The sequence below is a fragment of the Poecilia reticulata genome, linkage group LG11, assembly GCF_000633615.1.
Source record: "Poecilia reticulata strain Guanapo linkage group LG11, Guppy_female_1.0+MT, whole genome shotgun sequence".
In the NCBI taxonomy this organism is placed as follows: Eukaryota; Metazoa; Chordata; class Actinopteri; order Cyprinodontiformes; family Poeciliidae; genus Poecilia; species Poecilia reticulata.
The window spans coordinates 8,969,034-8,992,018 of NC_024341.1; the positions used below are offsets into that span (position 1 = coordinate 8,969,034).

At 38.8% G+C, this 22,985-nt stretch overlaps 1 protein-coding gene across 16 annotated transcripts in view; it reads right to left on the bottom strand.

Moving 5' to 3' along the window:
• adgrb2 (adhesion G protein-coupled receptor B2) overlaps nucleotides 1-22,985 on the bottom strand; it is a 280,838-nt gene that overhangs the window by 6,991 nt on the left and 250,862 nt on the right. For 12 of the 16 annotated variants that reach the window (XM_017307460.1, XM_017307459.1, XM_008421603.2 and 9 more), the window contains 2 exons: nucleotides 20,923-20,958; nucleotides 18,145-18,258 (listed from right to left, as the gene is read on the bottom strand). The exons of 1 other annotated variant lie outside the window; for it this stretch is intronic. In XM_017307460.1, coding sequence (XP_017162949.1) covers nucleotides 18,145-18,258; nucleotides 20,923-20,958 — 150 coding nt within the window. Of the gene's footprint in view, nucleotides 1-6,039; nucleotides 6,092-13,568; nucleotides 13,651-18,144; nucleotides 18,259-20,922; nucleotides 20,959-22,985 lie in introns of all 16 variants that reach the window. 3 more of the 16 variants (XM_008421605.2, XM_008421604.2, XM_017307461.1) reach the window with 3 other exon arrangements.

Below are 22,985 nucleotides of genomic sequence, written 5' to 3' on the forward strand. Positions count from 1 at the left end.
TATATGTATAATTTTACTATAAGTGCTCTCTCAAGTTGCTACAAATCCAAACACTGTTACTTCTTCCTTACCCAGCCAAACGCAGCTCTGCATCAGGACACCGCGTCATAACATGAATGCTTAGGAGGTAAGCTGTATTGCATGTTGCGTGGTTTTGCTTTTAATTTGCAAACTGCCTACATGAATGTTTTTGTTTTGTCTTTCTTATGGTTAAATGAATTTACCTGACTAGACAACACAACCGTATCGGCTCTCTAATTCTATTCTGCAGTAAGCTCCCTGCAGCTTCTATTTTGTTTTCTCTAGATCTATTTTTCATAATCCCCTCCTGCCCCCCCCCCACTTCCTTCTTCTTCACTGCAGCAACTCCAAAATATTCACTTGTAACTCATTTTGAGTTATTTGCTCCCTCTGTTCCAGTCTGTCTCATTTGGCACGCTCACGCAACTCAGCGCTCTGCAGCAGAGCACAATACCCCGCCTCACCCCGCAAACCCTCTCTTTGAGTGTGTGATGATTGTCAGGGAAGCGCTAGGGGGCAATATCTGCCTGATTATCATTCTTCCCACATCATAGCCTGACAGTTTGTAAAATGAATACAAAAGGCATAATCTGGAAGCCAATTTGCATGCTAAATGCTGGCGAAGGAACATTTTGTAATGCAGGCGTGTGGGTAATGCTGCAGTTAAGCCCAACTTTATTCCTGGGAGGCTACGGCTGACGCGATTGTGCTGCTGCCGTGCTCGGTATCTGTTCCCCTTTGCCATCTCTGCCCGTCTCCATCCCCTCCTCGCCCGAGAGCCCCCAGATCTCATCCCTCTTCTCTGTGCCAAAAGCCAGCGCTGCTTACAATCAATGAATTCTTTTCACCCCTGGCAAACGAAATGCTCCAATCCCTTTTCCCCCCCTCTGTGGTGTGGAAATGAGAAGACGGCGACAAGGTGCAGGAGTGAGGAGAGAGGAAGACGGGGAGGCGATGGGAAGTGGGGGATCATAGTCACTGACAACTCTGCCTTGAAACAACAGCAGCGTTCCTCCGGCTTATTCGGGTCAGCAGGCCGTTTTTTTCTTCTTCTTTGCGCTCCCAACATGTGCAGACACTGAAATGCTGCAATGATCCGTTTCACCGATTCTGCGTGCTTGAGTTGTGCTAGACGTGTAGCTTTTACGTGTCAAAGCTTTAAGATAAAGTGACTTGCAAAAGTATTCACACTCCTTGAACTTTTCCACAGTTTGCCAACTAACAAGCAGTAATGCAAGTATTTTACTGTGATTTTACAAACTATACAAAATAATCTGCGTAATTCTAGCTGAATGCTAATATCCCTGTGCATTGTCCCAAAATGTCCATGTCAATAATGTGTTTTTAATCCTATAGATTGTTCTAATCTTGATCTATTAAACTCATGGTCTTCCTGCTTTCAAATTACAGGTTTGTGATGCTGTATTTTCAGTCCATCTGCCTGCTCTTATTTGAACTTTCTCTTACTTGTACCGCAGCTAAACCTTGGTCTGCTGCACAGTGGTTTTGTTGTTTCGACTTCCACCAATGCTGAGGAGTTTTCACATTTTTATTTTTTTTACCCTCACCTATATATTACAAGACTTTTTTTTTGTTTTTGTTTTTTTACAACCAGATTGAGGATCTAAGCTCATTGTTTTACTACACTTGCCAGACTGCTTTGGACACAGCGGCTCCATTAAAAACCAAGCAGCCTAAAACTAAATCTAAGCCCTGAGCCGTCAGACGAGTGTGCCAAGTAGAAAAAAAGACAAACTGCGAGTGTCTTTTTAAGACATTAAAAGTGTGTTGCGTCATCAAAAAGTTGCAAAAGATGCCAAAACTAAGCATCACTTTGATAATTCTATCAAACCTGCATATCGTTTAAAACTAATGAATCTTTTCTTATTGTGCCATAGCCTGCCTGCATCGAGCCATGTGGTCTATGAAGACGTTCTGTACTTTTTATTCAGAAGATCCCCTCAGTCTGAGCTCAAATCTCTTCTATTGCTCACATCCCCTCGGTCTCTGATCCCTACTCTGCTGTCTTTGACTGGTTTGAACCTGTGACTTTCCTCACTTCAAGTGATTGTTGTTCATTTGAAGCCTGCAGGGTCTCCAAATGATGCTGTCCCTAGTCGACTTTTTTTTAAAGATGGTTTAGCCACAATTGGGCCTCTGGTTCTTGCACTGGCAAACCACAGTTTATCAGTTGTGGCCTCTATAGATTTCAGACATGAAGTAGTACAATTTTTTTTTATTAAATAGCCAGCTCTTGATCCTGCATTTTTGATTGTGACAACTACCGGCCTGTCTAAAAGACGTATTCCCTCCAAAGTCCTTGAATAAACAGTACACAACCAAATTAAAGGCGTTTCTGGAATGGGATTTTTTAATTTTGCTTTCAAATCTTTATACGTACTGATCTGGTGCTGGGTAAATTTTTTTAATTACACATTCTTAAATGATTGTGGTGACAGTGTTCACGTGTTTTCAGATTAGACAGCTACTTTTGATACAGCGGATTAGGAATCTTCATTCTTGCTTGCAGAAGTGGGCGGAGATCACAGACAGTACTGAAGTGGTTCAGGTCCTACTTGGTAGAGGAAACTCTTTTGAATAAATACTGGTGGCCACATGTCTTCCTCTGTTGTGTGGTGTCCCACAGGGTTTTAGTCTAGGTCCCTTCTTCTTTACCCCCAATTGATTCTATACTTTAAAACCATTGCACTGCTTTTCACTCACTCCAAAAACACAAAGTCTTTTGATCTAGTTTCTAATGAAAATATATTAGTACACTTGGAAAAAAAGGCAAAGTTAGCTTACAACTGACTCATCAGCAAGACATTGGTGGTGGATTTAAGTAAATGATTATCTAGTATAGATAATACAATCTAGTATAGACGGAAAAGTACTGGCAGATTATTTCACTAATAACATGGGAAAAATGTCTTCTTCCTATTGCTCCTATAATGGTTTTATGCAAACAACTTAGATATATATATAATTCACATTTTTATCCTTATTGTTTTTAGTTGATTTCTTCTGTTTTTTTATATTGTTTTAGTATAGTGTTTTACTATGCTATAAAGTACTTTGGTCCTCTGCCAGTTGTTTAAACTGCTCTATAGTTAAAGTTGGATTGGAAGATTTCATCGCTGTAAACATGTTGGATATAAAGGTCTGGCAAAATTTAGAGCAGCATTAAATAATGCAATATTCCTAACTTTGAACATCTCACAGAGCACTGCTCAGAGGCAATGAGACGACATGCTTTTTAAGAAAAGAGGAAATCTGGCAGAAAAACTGTAGGACTGCAAAAGATTTAAGAGTGGGGCGGAGGTCACTGTCAGCAAGACAACAATCATAAAACAAACATTCAGAGCGACCATAAAACAGTGTCATATACTGTACATGTGTCAACATTGTCCTGTCAAAGTCCAGACTTAATCAAATTCAAAATCTCTCTGAGATTTTACAGTACAGGAGGCTCTCAATCAGTCTGGCTGAGCTTGAGCAATTTCACAAAGAAAAAAAAAGTGCAAAATTTCAAGCTCTAGAGAGCTGGCAGAGACTCCCAAAAGACTTGCTGCTGTAACAACAGCGAGAAGTGGTCTACAACGCACTAACTCTGAGTTCTAATATAAATGTAGACCACATGTTAGAGATTTTGAAAATCATGTATCATTTTCCTTCCACTGAACAATTATTTTTGAAGCGGGTCAATTCTTTCTGACTGTATACCACATAAAAATCCCACTAAAATACCTTGAAGCTTGTGGCTGTAATGTGGCGTGTGAAAAGAAATGCAAGATCTGGGAATACTTTTGCAAGGCTCTGCAGTCACAGCAGTAAATTTGTCACTGTGAGAAATGAACGAGTTCTACATGAGATGTGGAAAAAGGGATAATACAGATACATGCATGTTAGCAGAAAGCCATCTGCAGCAAATTTCTAAGAGTGCTAGAGACTTTACAGCTAATGTTTGTGAAAGACGTTGAGAGGGAACAACAATTGTGTCCGTTAATACAAACAAATGCCTTCTCTACAATATATGCTTTTGATTTTTCAATGCAAATCTTAAAATAACACGTGCAACGTTAAAGTCAGTCTATAAAGTGCCGTTGCTGAGTCTGTATGTCTTCCAACTTATCCTGCTGAACCTCTGCAGTCTTATCTATTGTTATCCTTGTTGTGGCTTGCTTGTCTGTGGGTGGTCTTTGTGTCCACTTTGCCGGCAACCTGGACAGCTGTTGTAAAGTAACAGGTGTTTCCCTGCTGGTAGGTCAGAGTAGCGGTGGCAGTGAAGATGGGGAAACGGAAAAAACAAAGAAAACATGGGTAGAAGCGGCGTCTTGCACTGTAGCTCTCTTGGTAACGGTGCCGACAGACGATTGTGATCATCATACGGTCATTTGTACTCACCAAAGCCCAGCTTTCCCCGTGAGCATGCTCCAATTGATTCACTGCTGTGTTTAATATTGACCACGTTGACCGTGGGTGCTTCTTTTCTGCCGCAGCATTTTTCAGGTTTTTTGTAAAAAATATTAATAAAAAAAGCTTGAAACATAAAACTCTTTAAATGAGTGTCCTCATTTAATTTGTTTGTGAAAGACAACTAATGACACTGCATGCCGCCAGTCTTTTTAGAACAGCTGTTTATGATGTAAGACGGCATTGAAAAAAGGGCACTAGAAAAAAATGTGTGTAGAATAACAGTATGCCGTTCGAAGCTAGTTTGTCTTATGGCCATTGAAGAACTAGAGTCCTCTAAAGTCCGGAAAATACGTATTTTCCGGACTTTAGAGCGCACCTCGCTATAAGCCGCACCCACAAAGTAAAATAAACAACCAAAAAGAACACTGCAAACGTACATATTTAAGCCGCTTTGAAAACATTTCTCCGTCGTGCCTGCTGCTAGCATGTGCTTATTCTGAATCTAAATGAGAATTAGCACTTTCTTCTTTGATTTCCAATATTGAATTCCAATGATTGACTTCCTGCTAAAGAGCCCCCTGGCGGTTGAAGAAAAATACACAGAAAAGAAAAATGTAGCGGCTTATAGCCCGAAAAATACGGCAACTATAGATTAAGGTGTAGTAAAGTTGAACAAATATGACATTTCCTGTGAAGTTTTCTCACATTTTTAGATTGCTCAACGTCTTAGAACTTTAAGAAACATTGCCCTTTTTAGTTTTTTCTGTCGTGTAATTATAAAGTGACACACAGGGCATCTCTTAGACAAGACTGTTGATTTACATAAGACAGGGAACGTGTAAAAAGAAACTGTCAAAACATGTCCATATCTACCATCGTGGAAAAATTTTATATGAACAAAAGTGTGACAAGGTTGAACAAAGACCAGAAGTTAACATCCTTATCTGTGTCCTTTGTTGTGCCAGTTGCTGTGATTTCATTCCCAAGGTTTCCTAAAGCAAACTATGAACTAATCTACATTTACTTCATAGTGTCAGGTCTATTGGAGTTTGAATGGTATACAATTTACAGCATGTATTTATTACACAGTTTTTTAGGTGAGTATCGGATAAAAAAAAAGAAAAGAAAATGCAACACTACTGCATTTTCCAATTCAATGAAATCCTATATGTTACAAATAATACATATAATCACAAGGTTATTTTTGTAAAAAAAAAAAAAATCCTTTCCTTTTCTTGTAGTGTGTCATGTTACTGAAAGCATATACTTAGAATAAAAAATGTACATGTTCATCTCATTGGAGCAGCAACAGACGAAGAAATACGGTAAGATGCAAGAGTGAGTGAATTAAAGAGAACAGCTTTAGGGAAATGGCTGAAGAGTTCATACAGAGATAAAATGCCATGACACGAACATCTAAAGCAGTTTCTACAAGCCTCTACCACAGCGTCGATGGGCAAGGCCCATCCTTAGCCACATAAAGTCCACTTATAACTTGAACAACTGAAGTGAAAGTCATGTCTGGATGCGGATGAGCAATGGGACTTGGAGAAATGATGGGGTCAGAAAGGTGATGGAGGGGTTAAGTGGGGTTAACTTTACCTTTGTTGACTTGGATGCCCATGGTGCTGCTGACTGTGTGGCTACGATCAAACTGCGACATGACAAGCATGCAACACAAAGGCTCAGTCAGTGAACAAAGCAAATGAAACAGCAAAGGAAACAAAGAAAAAGAGAAGAAATTAATAAAATATAGCAATAAGGCATAAGACAGTACATTGGTTGTGATGTTAAAAAGAAAAACAACAAACTTAAATGACATTCAAACACAAACAAAATGAAAGCAACATCTAGGATAGAGGAGCAAATTGAGAAGATGCCAGAACATTGCAGTCACATCACAGTTGTCAGTTGGGCTTCGGGTCCGTTTCCATTATAGTGTAGTCTAACTATACAATCTACGTTCAGTACTGGCATTATTCATTAGGAAGCACACAAAGTCCATTTGCCCACCATTTTAACCACTTAGAAAGGAAAGAGTCTGTGTCAAAAGTAATAAGGTCTTTCAAAGGAGCCAAAATCTGGTGAATGTAGGAAACATAAATTTAATTAGCACAAAACATTGCAAACAAATGAGCAATCAGCAGCATAGGCTCTGTTTGCTGCTGTCCAGCCCCTGTGCAATCCAAGACCGGTTTTTCGAAACAGAAAGCATCTCCAGCTGGTGACTGGGACCTTTTCACCTTTTTTTAATTGGCCCAAGGACACTAAATGAGCTAAATTAACATTATGGCTGTCAGTGCACGAAGCCGATGTCAGGCTGGTTCCGCCTGGTCTTCTCGCCCTCTCATTAGGAGTCACCGATAAAGCCAGTCGGCCAAGGCTACACTCGCGACGGCACGCGGTTTTCATGGGCAATTTGTATTGAGGGATAAAAAAAACAACAAAAAAAAACAGCTGATGAGTTTATACACGGCACAGAAAAGAGGGGGTAAGGAAATAATTAAAAACAAGCTAATGAGAAGAATTAATTATTCAATTAATGCCTCAAACGTGCCGCTGAGGGCTGAGGTTGGAGGGAGAAATGGATAAATGAGGGGAGACGCCAAGACTGAAAATGTCAAGCTGTGAGAACGAATAGAAAGGGGAATGAGATATGAAGAGCGAGAAGAGGGCCGGACTTGCTTTATTGCCGGTTTGTGAAATTGAAACCCCTCAGCTTAATGCCAGCAAATTGACTATCAAGACTTGGAGTCTTGTAAGTGCATGCAAATTGCTCTAAGCAAATCAGCAAAAAAAAAAAGCAGTCTTTATAATTTAAAATAATGCCACTTCTCTTTACCTGCTACGCTAAGCGAATGTTATTCTACACAGCACCCAAAAAAACACATTGCTAAGATATTGATAACAGCCACCGATGGTGCTGTGGATGCATCAGTCTTACCTCTGTTTAATGCAACCTAATCAACATTCTCTGTAGGAAATACTGAGCATTCTTGGGTATGACACAAACACAATATTGCCAAAAGTATTGACACACCCCACAAATCATTAACTTAAGATGCTCTAATCACCTCCATGGTCATAGATGTATAAAATCAGGCAACTGGGCATGCAGACTGCTTCTGCTAACATTTGTTCAAGAGTAATTAGCTCTCGGAAGTTCAATGAACCTTATTGTAGTACCTTGAGGCACTTGCAAAATTTTCTTGCCAGCAAAAATGATGTTCAAATTTCAGTTGTTTGACCACAAAGCGGAGTCAATTTAAAAGAACAGCAAGTCAGCCATGAAGTTGTAGAAGTTGCGATACAAAATCAATGAGTAGTGGGTGAAAGTTGGAGATGGCAGTTCGTGATGAGATGCATAGTGTTCAGAAGTTGCCAGCTGTCTCCAGAGTCATTTCCAAACCACCCGAGGCCTCAGATTAGCTAACAGAACCAAACTTTATTTCAGTGGATTAAGTGCTGTAAACTATTTCTATCGGTGCCAAGACAGGATGTGTTCTTAACTAAATAAAAAATCCAGTTGCTCTTTCTAGCAATCCAAAGGACAGGTCTGAATTTAATGGTTTGATGAAAAATAACAGCCCGACTCCACTGTGCCAAATAGAAACTATAGCATAGAAAGAATTATGGCATTGGATTGGTTTCTTGGCCTCTTAGTTCCATTTAAAATAACTTTTAACTCTGCAGTGTCTCATTGCAAAGAGTAGTGGTCTGGCATTTTCGAGGTTGCATGTTTGAATCCAGCTTACATTCATCACATTTCAAGGCATTCTTGTGTATGACACTAAACATTGCGTTGCCTAGCAAAAGTGGTGAAAGAGTGCTGGTGCATTTTAAGGAAGATAGGTGAATTTGGATTGGACTGTAGCAGCTCTTTGAGCGGCTAACGTTGCAAAAGTAATCTTTGAATAATTTCATGCTTCCAACTACGTGGAAACAGTCTATCAATGGCCTCGTCCAGATTCAATGTGACCACTGTGAACAAAGAAAGGTCCAGCCAGACAAAAATGTACATGCCTGTACCGAGACCAGAACTCAACCCAACAGATCACCCCTGGGATGAATTAAAGTGGAGATTGCAATCCAGGTTTTCTAGTCCAACATCGGTCATATGTGAAGTCACTCAAACATGATCTCCTGGAAGAAAACAACTCATAAACACACTTCTAGAGCTTGTAGATATCCATCCAAGAAGAGCTAAAGCAGGTATAGCTTCAAAGTGCGGGCATTATTCATCTGTGTGTGGAAACAAGCACCTCAATGCTTTTGGGAAAATAAAGTATTTTCATTCGTAAAGGAATAAATCACCATTTACTCATCTGCCGAATGGTTTGCCTAATATAGAAACTCTGCTTACTGTTTCTGCTCGTACCTACTTTCTGACAAGGTAAACACTTTGAAACCCTTTTTTCCCCTTCAACTCTGTTAAACTTAAACCGGATTTTTCCCCATTATTCGCAGAGGAAAGCAAGTCCTTGTTTCATTTAATCAGGAACACAGCACATGACAGGAGAGTTTCAGAAAGATAAAAACTACATCAGCCAAGCCATTATGCAGTCGAAACTCTTTTGCACACTCTCAGACACACACCCACCCCTCCATCCCACACACAGCATGGCAAAAACACTGCATCATCGGACGCCGCATGCAAATTTGTGCTTTGACCTTCTGAACTCCGTGGAAGGATGGAAAACAGCAGGCTAATTCCACAGCGACAGAGGCCAAGAAGCTGCTCTAAATGTTAACAGAAGCGCAGACACTAATGTAATACGGTGTTAGGTACATTTCGCATCCACGCCTTCTTTTGCTAACCCCGGATGGCTCCATTTGCATCCTTGTCTCTATTGTGGAATACACAATTTAAAAGTGGACTCGATCCATATGCTGGTCAGATGGCAGCCTCCAGCAGCACATGTTTCTAAAGCAGAGAATGGTTTGAATTTGCTTTTTTTACCATTAGCATTAATGCGAAGCCCCACTCAGTGTCCACTTCAACGAGAGTGTTTTTACAAGTATTTTCAGTGCCGAGAGGATTCTTAAATCGGAACAGACAATAATGCATGCATGTCAGAAAACACTTGATTCCAGGTCAGCGGCTGCTGTTTTTGGGGTTGATGAAGTACATTAACACAGAAGTGGAGGGTAGTTTTGTAGAATGCAAAGCGGCTTCATGTCTTGTTGAATAAATAATGTGCACTCACGAGCGTCATTACTATCTACTGCTTACCAGTCGGTTCCCTTTTTTCTTTGCCTTCTGAACAGCAGTCATTCTTTAAAAGTACATTTAACAAAAAGTATTCCTCAGAGACTTCACTCCACATCAGCGTCGTACCTTTAGGTAGATGCTGGAAATGTGTTGACTGCACATCCATGATTCAAAATCTCCCAGCTTTTGCAAAATTCCCAAAGGTGCTCTGTTGGATTGCAATCTGGTAGAGGCCATTGGAATACAGTGAACTCAATGTCATCTTTAAAATGGTCAGTTTGAGAAGTCACGATGCACTGTTCTGCCTGGAAGAGCTATCAGGAGATGACTACCTTTTGGTTACCAAGAAGGATGGACATTGTCAACAACAATATGCTGGTTGGATGTGGAGTTTCAGAGATCTTGAATTGGTTTCAAGGTCTCCAAAGCGTGCCGAGAAAACATCCTGCACACCATTACACTGCTACAATTCCTAAATGCTGGGACAAGATAAAATACATCCATGCTTTCCTTTTTATTTTCATTGCTTCTGATCCTGATAGCTGAATGTAGCCCTGAGTGACTGTACCTTAAGAGGTCTTGATGGTTCAATAAATGCTTTTAGAGATTGTAAGTGCAAATTGTTCTAGTAGACTGGAAGATTTTGTAATACTCAGGCCACCACATCTGGCACCAACAATCACGTCACATTCCAAGTATATTAAATGCCATTGTGGTCCTTGGGTTGAATTAAACCAAGTCATTACCATGTTTAGATGGCTGAATGAGGTGACTTACTGCGGTGGTTTGAGTGAGCCACCATTTGTGATAAGAAACAAAAGAGCAACTGAAACTGTTTGTAACAACGCCTGTAGATGGTGTATGATGCAGGGCAACTTTAGTACAGTATTTCTTTTAGGACAATATACTTACTTCAGCTATGTCTAATGTAAAGATAATTTTTAACAATGAGCCATACAAATATTATTTACTGTATTGTCAACTCTTCTTATGTTTTTCCCCATCATTTCTCTGTGTTTTATCACAGCCTCTGGTGGCGTCGGTGGCAACCACAGACATGACCAGTCATCTGGTATTGTTGAGTTCATAGGAGAAAAAGTGAGAGAGTGAGATCCAAAGATGGTAATGGAAATGTGAAACAAGCAAAATGAAATAAAGAAAAAAAAAAACTTTAGAGTAAGGATATTACTCTTTTTTTTTTTTTTTTTTTTGGGCGCACGTACCGAGGAGAACTACCTTAAAAATTTGTGTAAAAAGGTGTAAAAACTTGCTCATGTTTCTGACATCCACTCATCCCTTAAACACAACCGACAGATCTTATCTGATCTGTATGACAGGATCAGGTCTTCTGTGGGTGCCTGCTAATTGTTCCCTTCTTTCATTTGCATACATATTAGGTGCTAATTGTTACTGCCTTTTATTCTAACAAAAAACCCAATGGACAGAATATTATGGCTTATGATGCGATTATAAAGTGGTTTTTGAATAGATTATTGTTTCAGAACAGATATGTAACAGAGTTATGGTATTTGGAAATTTGACTCGGTCATAATTAAGACGAAGACCGTCACATAAATATGTAAACAAACACGAGAAACGAAAAACAAATGTTTATTTCATTACTTGAGGAAAATTCTGCTGTTGAATCATTACTATACAAGTTCAACTTTTTGAATGCATATCTACGGATTGAGGAATTATCATGAGTTTTAAAACATGAAGCATGTGGGGTTTTGGTAATGACGCATTCAACTGGAATACTACCACAGCACTATGTACACCTAAAATATTACACCTAGTCAAATACAATCACTTTACAATGAGGAAACACTGCGACAGGTAGAGCAGATGAGATGCTACATGAAGAAGAACTGTAGTCTGCCACCGTTTGTTGTTACATTCAGTAAATATTTGTAAAAAAAAATAATTTCTTCAGAGTTACACATTTAAAAGTAAATAATGTTGAAGTAAATATGCTGTCTCCCACAGACACTGTCAAGCTTTCAGCTGCGCGATTTGATTGTACATAATTTACTGGTTGTTCTTAACCTCCTTGACAGGGGTGGCCCTCAAATAACAGTGTTTAAAAATAGAGTCAGTGTTATCTGGAAGACTGGCCCAAGTTTAATTTGATGGGCTTAAAAGAAATCACTAATAATGGGTTATTGCTTTTTCAAGATGTTTTTTGCAAACAAACTCAAGCACAAAAATCGGAACATCAGATAACATAGCACCAGACTGGAATTACGTCAACGCAGTAGTTAAATACTGAATACTATTCTTTGCACTTTACAAAGTAAACTTGCAAATTGCTATAAATCTTAGATTAAAATTTAAAACATTTTTAAAATTTAAAAAATATATTTTTTAATCTCATCTACACTGTAACTGTCAGATCAAATGTAACAATATGCTTATTCTCAACAAACAACATGTTACAAGTTGCTCTGTGGTAAATTTCAAGCATTTATAAAAGGTGCCAATTTGTTTGGAGGCCAGAAGCAGCGGCTTAGTTCATCTGCGTATTGGGCTAGTTATGATTCTTATTAATCTCATCAGATTTTTTTTTTAAACACACCAAGTCTAGTCATATTAAATCTGTAAGAAGATGTCTCTATCTGAGTTGTCAAAATATCGTTTTACTGAAGAACGGTGGTGAATAAAGCTGTGTGGTGGCTCGGCTAGTAGCACCGTTACCTTGCAGCAAAAAAGGATCTTCTAACTTTTCTGGAATTCTGGCCTGCGGTCTTTCAACATGGAGTTTGCTGTATTTTCTCTTCCACCCACAAATAAAAGAAAAAAAAAACATTGCCGTAGGGTTAACTGTCCTCTCTAAATTGCCCTGTCAATGCATGTGTGTGTATATGCTATGTGATGGACTGACTGTAGCGTTGCTTATCTCCAGAAAAGATAAGTGGGTATAGACCAGGGGTGGGCAACTCCCGGCCTCGAGGGCCGGTCTGCTGCAACTTTTAGATGTGTCTGTACTTCAACACACCTGAGTCAAATAATGAGATCATTAGCAGGACTCTGGAGAACCTGACTGCACTTAGGAAGTGATTCATCTGTTGGATTCAAGTGTGTTGGACCAAGGAGACATCTAAGAGTTGCAGGACACTGGCCCTCGAGGACCAGGATTGCCCACCTCTGGTATAGACAATGGATGGATGCTGGTGTACAAGGAACTCGGGCACTGATTAACTTTTAGTAGGGTAAATCACTTCTTTGGACATACATCTTTTTGCAATCATTTATTATAACTAAGCCGTGTTTACTTCAGTTGACCAAAACGTTGACTTTCAATTTTCATCAGTAGAGGTCAATAGAGTTGCTTAGTTTATCCTAACTCATCTAAAATTGTAATATGATAGCACTTTATTGAGCCATTGCAGAGCTATTCCTTCCATCAACTTTGTATAATTGTATTTTTTTTTTCACACATGTTGCAAGTTGTGAATATTCAATCTAATGATGGAATTATTTACTTTGCATAGATTAACGCTCTGTAGTAGTAAGTTGTAAGCAGTAAGCTGAGATTCAGACACAATCTCTTACACTGCATCACTTAATTGAAACCAATCAATTTATTTGAACTGGCTAGCCTTCACATGTTTTTCCTTATAAACTTTAAGCAAAGTATACCAGTCAAATCTCTGAGGTGGAAAGGTTTAAGGCTTGACAGGCTGAGTCACAGCTACTAAGCTACAACTTAAAAAAAAAAAAAATTATATATATATATATANTATATATATAGGAGAAAATGTAAAACCAAGTGTGGAAATCCATAAGAACACACAAACGTTGGCAAACTACAAGATGTACACAGTTGCATGTAGTACATCAGTTTCATGGCTACGTTTTAGTTAAAGTAAGTGGAGCTCTAGTTGGTGAAGGTTACAATGGTTTTACTTTGCCTTACGTTGACTTTCTTTGTAAACAAGAGATGGTCTGCGTGCTAGCGATGGCTCTGTGTTGTGCCTCGGTGGTGGGGGAGGGGGCACCTGTTGAGGTGGTTAAAGGGGTTACTGGAGGTTGACTTTTTTTTGTCACTTTTAATCACAGAAGTAGAGAGAGAGAGAGAGAGAGAGAAAGATACCTGCAAAAGTAAAAAAAAAAATTAACTTTTTTTTAGAGGTATGGTTAAACTTTAGATGACTCGCCATTAGGAAAGTTGAGGAAACCTATGGTTGTCTTTTTAGTAGTTTGGTCTGTATCTGTCAAGTAGGCTGTCATTAAAATATGCAACAGAGCTTGTTCTTTGGAGAAACAGTCAATTAGCCATAAGAAGACAGGAGCGAGTTTTAAATTTGACAGTATTTTAAGTGTCCATTCATGAGAAGATAACTTTAGAAAAAAGGAAGAAAAAAAAAGAGTTATAATTGCTTTTAAATTTTTTACTTTGATTTTTTATAGAAATCACAGACAATACCAAACACATTACAATGGGAGTGATTTTCTCATTACTCATGTTATCATTAATGGATAAGAGAAGTCGATGTGCCCCAGACATGTGGTCGTGCACCACTCAGATCTCAACATACAAACAGACAAAGAAAAAACCAATACACATGGATACATGTACATGGCCGCACGTGCAGATTCTGTAATTAGTGGGGGTTTCAAAATGCACTTATTCACACTAACACACGTATACACACGCACACACGCGCACACACACACACACACACACACACACTCTTATCTCCATAATTACTGTATAGTCAGCATGTCCGTGTTTGGGGGTGACTCTCAAAGTGAGATGTTGACAACAGCAGAGCTGAGCTCAAGCTGGGACCCGTCAAAGGCCTGACACTGATAGCATTATCCATGTAATTATTAACACTTAAGTGGACTGCCTACTTATTTTTAACATAATGGGTTTGAAAGCAGAAGCCAGATCTACATTGCCCTCTCATTTCACAACTTCAGACCTCCTCGTGTCAATACCGGAAAGAAAATATGTTGTGCAGTTTCTGTTGAATGGCTTAAATGTGAATATTTTGCAGTTGAACTGATTTATTTTCCATCTGAGCATAAACTCACCGTGAGGTATTAGTACGCTGTAAGGCAGGTGATGAGAACCTTTAAATATAGATTGCCTTGCACAAAATGTAACATTTCCTATTTATTTGCCCAAACCTCAATGTATTTTTGGGAGATTTTATATTGCATGGTTTTCGCTTGAGCTATCCCCAAACGCCACCTGTGTTATTTAATCCCAGAATAAATGTAGCTGTTCTGTGAAGCCTCAGTTTTGTTTTGTTTTTCCTTTCAAGATAACATTAGCAAACAAACAGTATTATATAGACCACAGAACAGAGCATACATGTGAGGGTTAGGAGAAGAAAAAAGAAGCATTAAGCATTAAACATCAGCATTAAGTTACAAAAATATTCTCCAAACTTTAAAACGGTTCACAGAGAACCTTTCATCCAGCCATCGAAGAACGAAAAGAGCTTAGAAAAATGTCTCTTTCCGTTTTTGGCCAACACGTGGCCATCCACTTAAACTGCGAGGCGAGAAGGGAAGCAATCAGAGAAGCAGCCAAGAGGCTTATGGTACCTCTGCTGGACATGCAGGGATCCAAAGCTCAGGTAAGACGATTTCTTGACAGGATAACTGTTAGTTGTGCTCTCAAATTTGGCCTTTACGGAAGAGTGACAAGATGATGGCAATTTTTGGAAGAAAGCTATAAAAAGTCTCATTTGCAGTCAACATTTTGAAGAGGGGCACACTTTCCCTTTGACTTCTCAATTCTGCATAACTGTTGATCTAATCAGAAAACTCCAACAAAATACCCTGAAGTTTGAGGTTTTTTTTGCTGGTTGTTTTTGCTCTTTTTCTAAATATATATTTTTTTCAATTCTTCTATAAAATATTCACTTCCCAGAACTCACTTGTGAGTCAGCATACTCTTCTGAAGATTTGTGTTCAAATCGCTGAGAAAATGAGTGAATAAAGGAGGCAAATTTCAGGGATTGGAAAGGAGAATCCTATTTGCATGCAAGTGTGTCCGTTTGCACAGCATGTGTGTGTCACGACGTAACATGGGAAATATGGGAGATGTCAGACCGGCCTCTGTCCCCTTCCTGCTGGTGTGAATTCGATGTGAACCAGCACGCAGCTGATGTCAGGGGGAAGCTGAGCCGTAGCGGGGCCCACTAACTCATCACAGCTCCTCCCTGCTACAGCTCGGCAGAAGAGTGAAGTGGTGGCGTGTGTTTAAAACTTAATGAAAGTGGCCCTCCGAAGGTCAGTGCAGAGCGAGCCGGGGCCGTTTCGTCTGCTGCTAATTGGGTATTAATGATTCAAAGATGCTTCTGTGTCTCGAGCGTAAAAGGTGAACGTTCGCCAGAGCACAATCGGAGACACTTCAAAGGACAGTAAATTACAGAACAAAGAAAAAGACATACACACACACACACACACACACACACACAAAAGTTTAACATAAAAAGTGACAAAGAAGTTGTAGTGACAAGAAGATGTGCGTCACTTTTGCACAATTTGTTACAGTGCGCTGGTTTGGTACGAGTGACAAATTATTTTGCAGCTTTTGAATTGCAAAATTTGAATTTCATTAACCAGCTATGATTGATTATCCCACCGATGACTGCTCCTGCGATCGTCTCTTTTGATAGCAATTTAATAAGGCACCAGTCATAAGTGAGAATGAATGGAGCTTAAGCCAATTATATCAGGTGTAAAATTAATGTACAGTATGAAAGATGGAGCAGAATGTGCCTCCGAAGAAACATTTGCAGGTGGTTATTGGTCAATTCTTCATGGTTAGTAACATTAAAAACAAGAGTTAATGAATCGAATGGTATCAAAAAACTAGGCACCACTTGCGTTACTTTGCCTGCTCCTATATAGGATTTTTAAACCAAGAGTGGATACAGATGTTTTCATAAGTACCTCATGTTTGTAAATTACTAGATGACCAGTTTGGAATATGTATGAATATAGCAAGAGCTGTAGAGTCACAACCATGCAAATATGCAACACATTGTGCTCACTCATGCATGAAAGTACATTTGTGATCATTATTTGCTCTTTATTGTTAAGTCCACACGTGAAAGAAGGGGAATTTGTGGGTTTTTTAACAGACATGGGTCGGTTGCAGTTAGCAGGGCATGTCAAGGTTTTAAAAACTTTACTGGTTTAAAACTATTTGTCATACTGTTTGCATGGACACTGTTGGTCAGCTGCCTGAAAGAAGACGAAAACCTTCGTTTGCTTAGAAGGAAAACCAGTTTTATAGTCTGGAAATGTTTCCGAAGGGCAAAACGGTCAAAGTGTGGAAACGCAAACGCAACGAGCAGCATATCTCATAAGCAACCAGCTGTATGTTTTCAACAAAAACTTTTTGGTATCATTTAAATGTTTCTACTCTAACACACTTTTAGTATCAGCCAAAAACAACCTCAGAAAATAAGAATGCCGTCTTCAAATAATGATCTCATTCATTAGGGGGAAAGAGCTATATGTGAAATAACTAGTTATGTAACTAGGCACTAGTTATGTCTAATAACTAGTTGGACTACCCCTGGCAACAACAACATTCATCAAACGATTGGAATAACAGGTAGACTTTTACATTGCTTTTGAAGATTTTCGGCCCAAACTTCTTTGCAAAATTGTTTTTAAAAAAGGAATATTGGAGAGTATTCATGCATGAGTGACTTGTTTAAGGTGAAGGCAGAACATTTCACATGATGTTAAGCAGGATTATTTTACGAGGTCACTCCATAGTCTCCATTTTGCTTTAAGAGGTGGTTTTGCAGATGTGTTTATGGTTTGGTACGCAATCCTGCTACATTTGAGATTAAGCTCACAAACTGACTGCTTGGTATTCTTTTTCAGGAGAATAAGTTGTCCAGATCCAGAAACACCAAAGCAGTTTGGGACCATCACACCACGCTTGACTGTTGGTCTGAAGATTTTGTTCTAAATGCTGGGTTTGTTTTAGCTGTATGTATGCCTTCCAAAAAATATCTATATCGTCATGTTTTGTGGCAAATGTGTGACAGGGCTTTGTGTCAACAATGATTTTACTGTTGAAACCAGATATTTACGTACAAAATAATTTTTTGTCTCATTGTATGAGATTGTTTTAGGTTAGCTGGAAATATTAAAATGAATAAACTGAACTTTTTCCAAATACAAAAGATATTATGAACGGGCTGACTTTTTTATTTTACATATTTAGATGTAATCATAATTAAAAAAAAAAAAAAATCTCACTTTTGCTCAGCTTGTACTTGTCTAACATTAAATGTATTTCATGACCTCAGATATTTTACATGGTCAAACAAGACCGCCTACAAAAATGTGCTAACATTATTGTTGTCAAATACATTTTTATTTATTTACTTTTACTCATGGTGATCATGCTGAGAATCTCATTCCGACCCATGCCTAGTTGCGAGGACGTGTAACTGGCAGTGAGGGTGCATTTAGGTTTCCATCTGGCTTCTGGACAATAGTCTTACCTTGAATGTGGACATGGCTGGGTCCCTGTTATACCTGTCTATGGTGTGGAACTTGGACGAGTGGTTGAGCTCATGGTACAGCTCAGAATGTCTTTTGCGAGTGTGCATCACTTTCTGGAAGGGAAGAAAGGAAGGGACAGCAAAAATGAAGCAAATAGGAACAAATAAAAGAAAGGATGAAAACGAAAAAGAATGGAGGTTGCATGACAGGGGTTTAATGTAAGAACAGGCAGGGGGACGTGTGAAGAAGGCATTGGGACTGCAGCGATGCCAGCCATGAAAAGGGGGATTTAGAGAGGGACACTGACAGCCCGATCGATTGCTGACTCATGCTCATCTGTCATCCACTTCAGCACTCTTAGAATTTGGCAACTGGGATTGTTGCAGAAGAGTCCTTTAAGTCGAAAATCGGGTTAGAGCGACTGACAAAAAAAAAAAAACGGCATTAATTCAGATTGGTGCCAGCTAAAAAGGGGGTCCTGTTAATTCCAGATTTTGTCAGAGTCACTAAAAGTCTCAAATAGACAGGAATTTATTCCACTGCAATGCAGTGCTGCAAACATTCAGCCTGATCCTCTCCAGAAACACTTGTCAAAATCGTCTCATTAATATGTCCGTCTCAAAGACAAATAAATCCAGAACTCTAATTCACTGACAGTGCATTTGTCAGTGTGTGTTAATAAGTAGTCTTGAATTGACCGGGTAGTAGCTAATCATTGAAGCACTTTTATGAGTTTGAAAGTGACACGGGGGCAAAATGCCTGCACAACCCACCAAACCAACCAATTATGCATAAGACTAATACTGGCTACAGTTACGTGAGAGAACAGCCACCATCATCCGTGCTCATTTCAGAAGTTGCTGGTGCCTCCCTATGATGTCCTCTTTTGTTTTGTTCGATGTTAAATTACAAATTGTAGTGAAGATACTACTGTGGGCAAAATATACGACATATGATCCTTAAATGCACACAATGCAATACAAAGAAAGTGTCAATGTGTAAATTAGTGCCTTATCCATAATGTAAATATTTGAATCTATTAGTGTAAAAGTATATCAAGAATTGTTCATTGAGGGCGTTTAAGCCGTTTAATTTTTAAGACATGAAATCCAGTGAAAGTGTAAAATATCTTGTATACCACCCCCATTCACAAAGTATGAATAAGAAATAGAAAAATAGCCGATTTTGAACTCAAACAATTGGGCTCCACAGAAGATTGGGCGAGTTATTTTCATCAGTTATATCCTCCATGAAAAGAATATAGTGCCCTCCACTTTTACTGGCTTTCATGGCAAAGAAGTGTAAGAAATTGCTTTGAGTAAAAAAAAAAAAAAATTATAAAATTCAACTTTTAGTCTGGGCAATTTTTAATAAAATGGGAATGATTAAACAATATGCCATTTGATTAAGACATGCGTGTTCAACCATTGGTAAAAACGAAATGGTTACTTTTTTTAAAAAAAGAAGCTTGTAAATAGTATTCCATAACTTTCTGTTTTCATAAAGTATAAATAGGATTGAAGTTCCTGGTTTTTCTCTCTCCACAAAAGCAGGATGATAAAGGAGGCAATACAATCTCCAAAACTTGTTAGCGAGTTGGTGCAAGGAGTAGCATCTGAGAGTCATTTAGTCTCCCTAAGAACCTTTGTGACAACATGCTAGCTGTGTTTTTTAAAGAAGTCAGTAATTTGCCTTCTGTCTTATTATCTCCAAGGCTTTAACTGGTGAGTCTAGGCAACAAACAGTTCAAGTGGTTTTGGTGTGGAAAAAAAATAGAAGGACACGAGGAAAAGCCCCGTTATGCCCACTGTATGGTAGAGAAAGTAACTCCTTCAAATATAATCACATAAATCAATATCAATAATGTACATATCAATACTTGATTCCTTTCTAATAAACTGAAAATGGATCATTATGATACTTTACTGTACTGTATATGGTCCAATAAACAGAAAAAAAAGTTCAGGCAAAAAAAAAAAGATCCCATCTTTTATAGTCGTAAGCAAAAATGAACACAGAACATTTTTCAAATTAAAGAATAAAAACTTTAAACTGTCTTATCAAGAGTAGAATACTGCAACCATACATAAATTATTCTTTGGGCTTTTGTGTTCTCCACTCTTTTTACCAGATGTGCCAATAAGTATGGAGGGAGCTGTATTCCTCTGAGGTTGTAGGTGCATGTTAAGGTTTAACAACAGCAAGAGAAAGATGTGGTATTTACAAAAAAAATAAGAGTTGTATGTGGAGAACATTAGAGGGACTGGAGTTTCACAGGACAGCAAGGTCCTTGTTACAAAAAAAACCAAACAAACAAAAAAAACATTTAAGCACATACACTGCCGAACCACCATATACCCACAGATATAACCAGCAAACTCAACTTTAGTCAAACAGTGTAGCTGTGACCCAGGAGTCACTAGTGCTAGTCCAGACAAATAAAGCAGTCTAAGCAGCTGTTTCTTCAACCAGGACCCCACGGAGGCATGAGGCATTTTCCTAAATTAGTTTCATAAGTCTTTCATTTTTTTATTTATCTTTTCCTCTTGCATAAAATGTCAGACCAACAGTTTGGGGCCATTGTTGTAGAAACAGCATACTGGGTAAGACAGCTCTGAAAGAACAAATTTCTCCAAGTGCAAGGGAGACAAGGTTGGAAAGGTAGGGGGTGGGGGTTAAGCAATGCTTTTTGCTCCTCTATGTGTTACTTAGGTCCTGGCAGAAGCACAAGAAAGCAGAGACAGGCTTATGACAGTGGATGAGGTTTGAGATCTTACCTCAAAGTCCAGCTCAGAGTACCGTACTCTCTTCCTCTGGAAGAGGAGGGGGCAGGGGGAGAGAAGACAGCATCAATGACTACCCTGAACTTTCGTGATCTCTATCTCTTTGTGGACCCTTCTGTGCCACGGTTCGAAAAGAGAAAACCTAGTACTGGTTGCCCAACGTGGTACGGATTTTTACAAATGTGAAACAAGGAACAAATTATTTCAACTGACTGAGATTAGCAGTCAGTTGAATGGAATCTTTTTTTTTATTCGAGTAATTATAGCTGTAGCAAAAGCCTTAAGAATTTGTTAGGGGTCGTCATTAAAACAACTGCAGAAATGTGTGGGAAATGGGTTTCATCTCTTTATCACATGTATACTCTTCTTAGCTCACTAAGTGCCTTCAAAGCTTTACCAAGTGGCACACAAACTGGCAAATTAACAGTAGCAGACATTTCCAGCTCATCTGGGCTCCACATTGCATTGAATTGCATTCCATCTCTTACTTCCTATCTGGCTCCCGCCGTCTGCCAGATTTGCATTTTGGCCCAGAGAGGGACAGCTCTCCACAGTTAGTTAAAAGCTGTGTTCATTTCTCCAAAAGGCCAGCGCTGCTGAACTGATGCTATGGCAGGCATGGATTGAGAACAGAGGTGGGCAATTCCAGTTTTCAAGGAGGTCCTGGACGTTTCAGATATGATTTCTGCCTGAACACAACAGATTTTAAAGACTCTCTGATTGTGAGGTACATGCAGAACTTGGTGACAGGCTGAGGAGGAAATTCCTCTATTGGAATCCAGTGCGTTGGTGGGGAAACATCTAAAACATGTTCAATACAGTTTCAGGATTCCTCGCCTTTGACTTAAAATATAAAGCAATTTAATCTTAGAGATATATACAGTTAAACTATCTAAATTTACTTTTTAGTACTTAGAATGCAAGACAACACCTCAGTCTGTACATTTAACAATTCCCAATTTGTTTGTCTTCTGATGTCATGGCACTCTTTGATTTACAACAGATGCACGAAATCCTTGTCATCTGGGACTGCTTGTCCTGCAGGTTTTGGAGGTTTGTTTGGTTTATTTTAGCTGGAAAGCATCTGATTTCATTGAATAGGTAGTCAGCAAGTTCATGCAGAATTTGGTGACCATCTATGGAGATAATTGTGCTTCTAAAACTGGGTGTGTTGGCACAAGGATGCATCTAAAAACATCCAAAAGACTGGAATTGCCCACGTTTGAATTACAAAGTGAAAGACCTGAGCCTAAGAGATAGCTCCATCTCCGCTTTCTTCTCAATTCACCTGTCAGTGCAATTAATGCAGATAAAAGCCCGCCGACTCTTACCTTGAACAGAGCAATTCCATGACTGAGTTACCTTTGTACAACAATGACACGCATGCAACATGCATATACCTGAGCTGTATATAGCATGTTTTGATGTGGACACACCTGAAGCAGCTATAAACCCACTCACGCAAATTCAAAGTTTATGACTTGATTGCATATGCAAAAATAAGTCTGTGATCTTATGCTTTTTAGATCGTACGCTTTAATTAGTGTGTGCTGTTGAAATCGTAAATAAATAAATAAATAAATAAATAAGTAAATAAATAAATAAATAAGTAAATAAATAAATAAATAAATAAATAAATAAATAAATAAAATAATAAAAGCCAAAAGTAGATTTGGGTAATTTCTCTATTGCAATGTTAAAGTTGCACAGCAAAACATGACTAGATTTTTAATCTCGAGAGGCACACTCTTTAATCCATCTTCAAATCAAGCATAATCAGGACAAAATTATAGCTGCAATTTAGATTTACCAGGTTTTTCAACATTCAACTCCTTGTTCTCGTCCTTTTTATGGTTTTCATGAAAGCATTCAGCCCTTCAGAGAGCGCAATCTTTTTTTGATATTATACAACTTGTAGTCGAGCTCCAAACGAGGCATCGTCACATTTTCAGCAACCCGGGTGATGTTCCCATGTCTTTAATCAACCTTGCAAGTCATTGTAATAAACCTTGTGATTATACTTTCGTTTTACTGTGTGCGTAGCTTTTTATATAAGT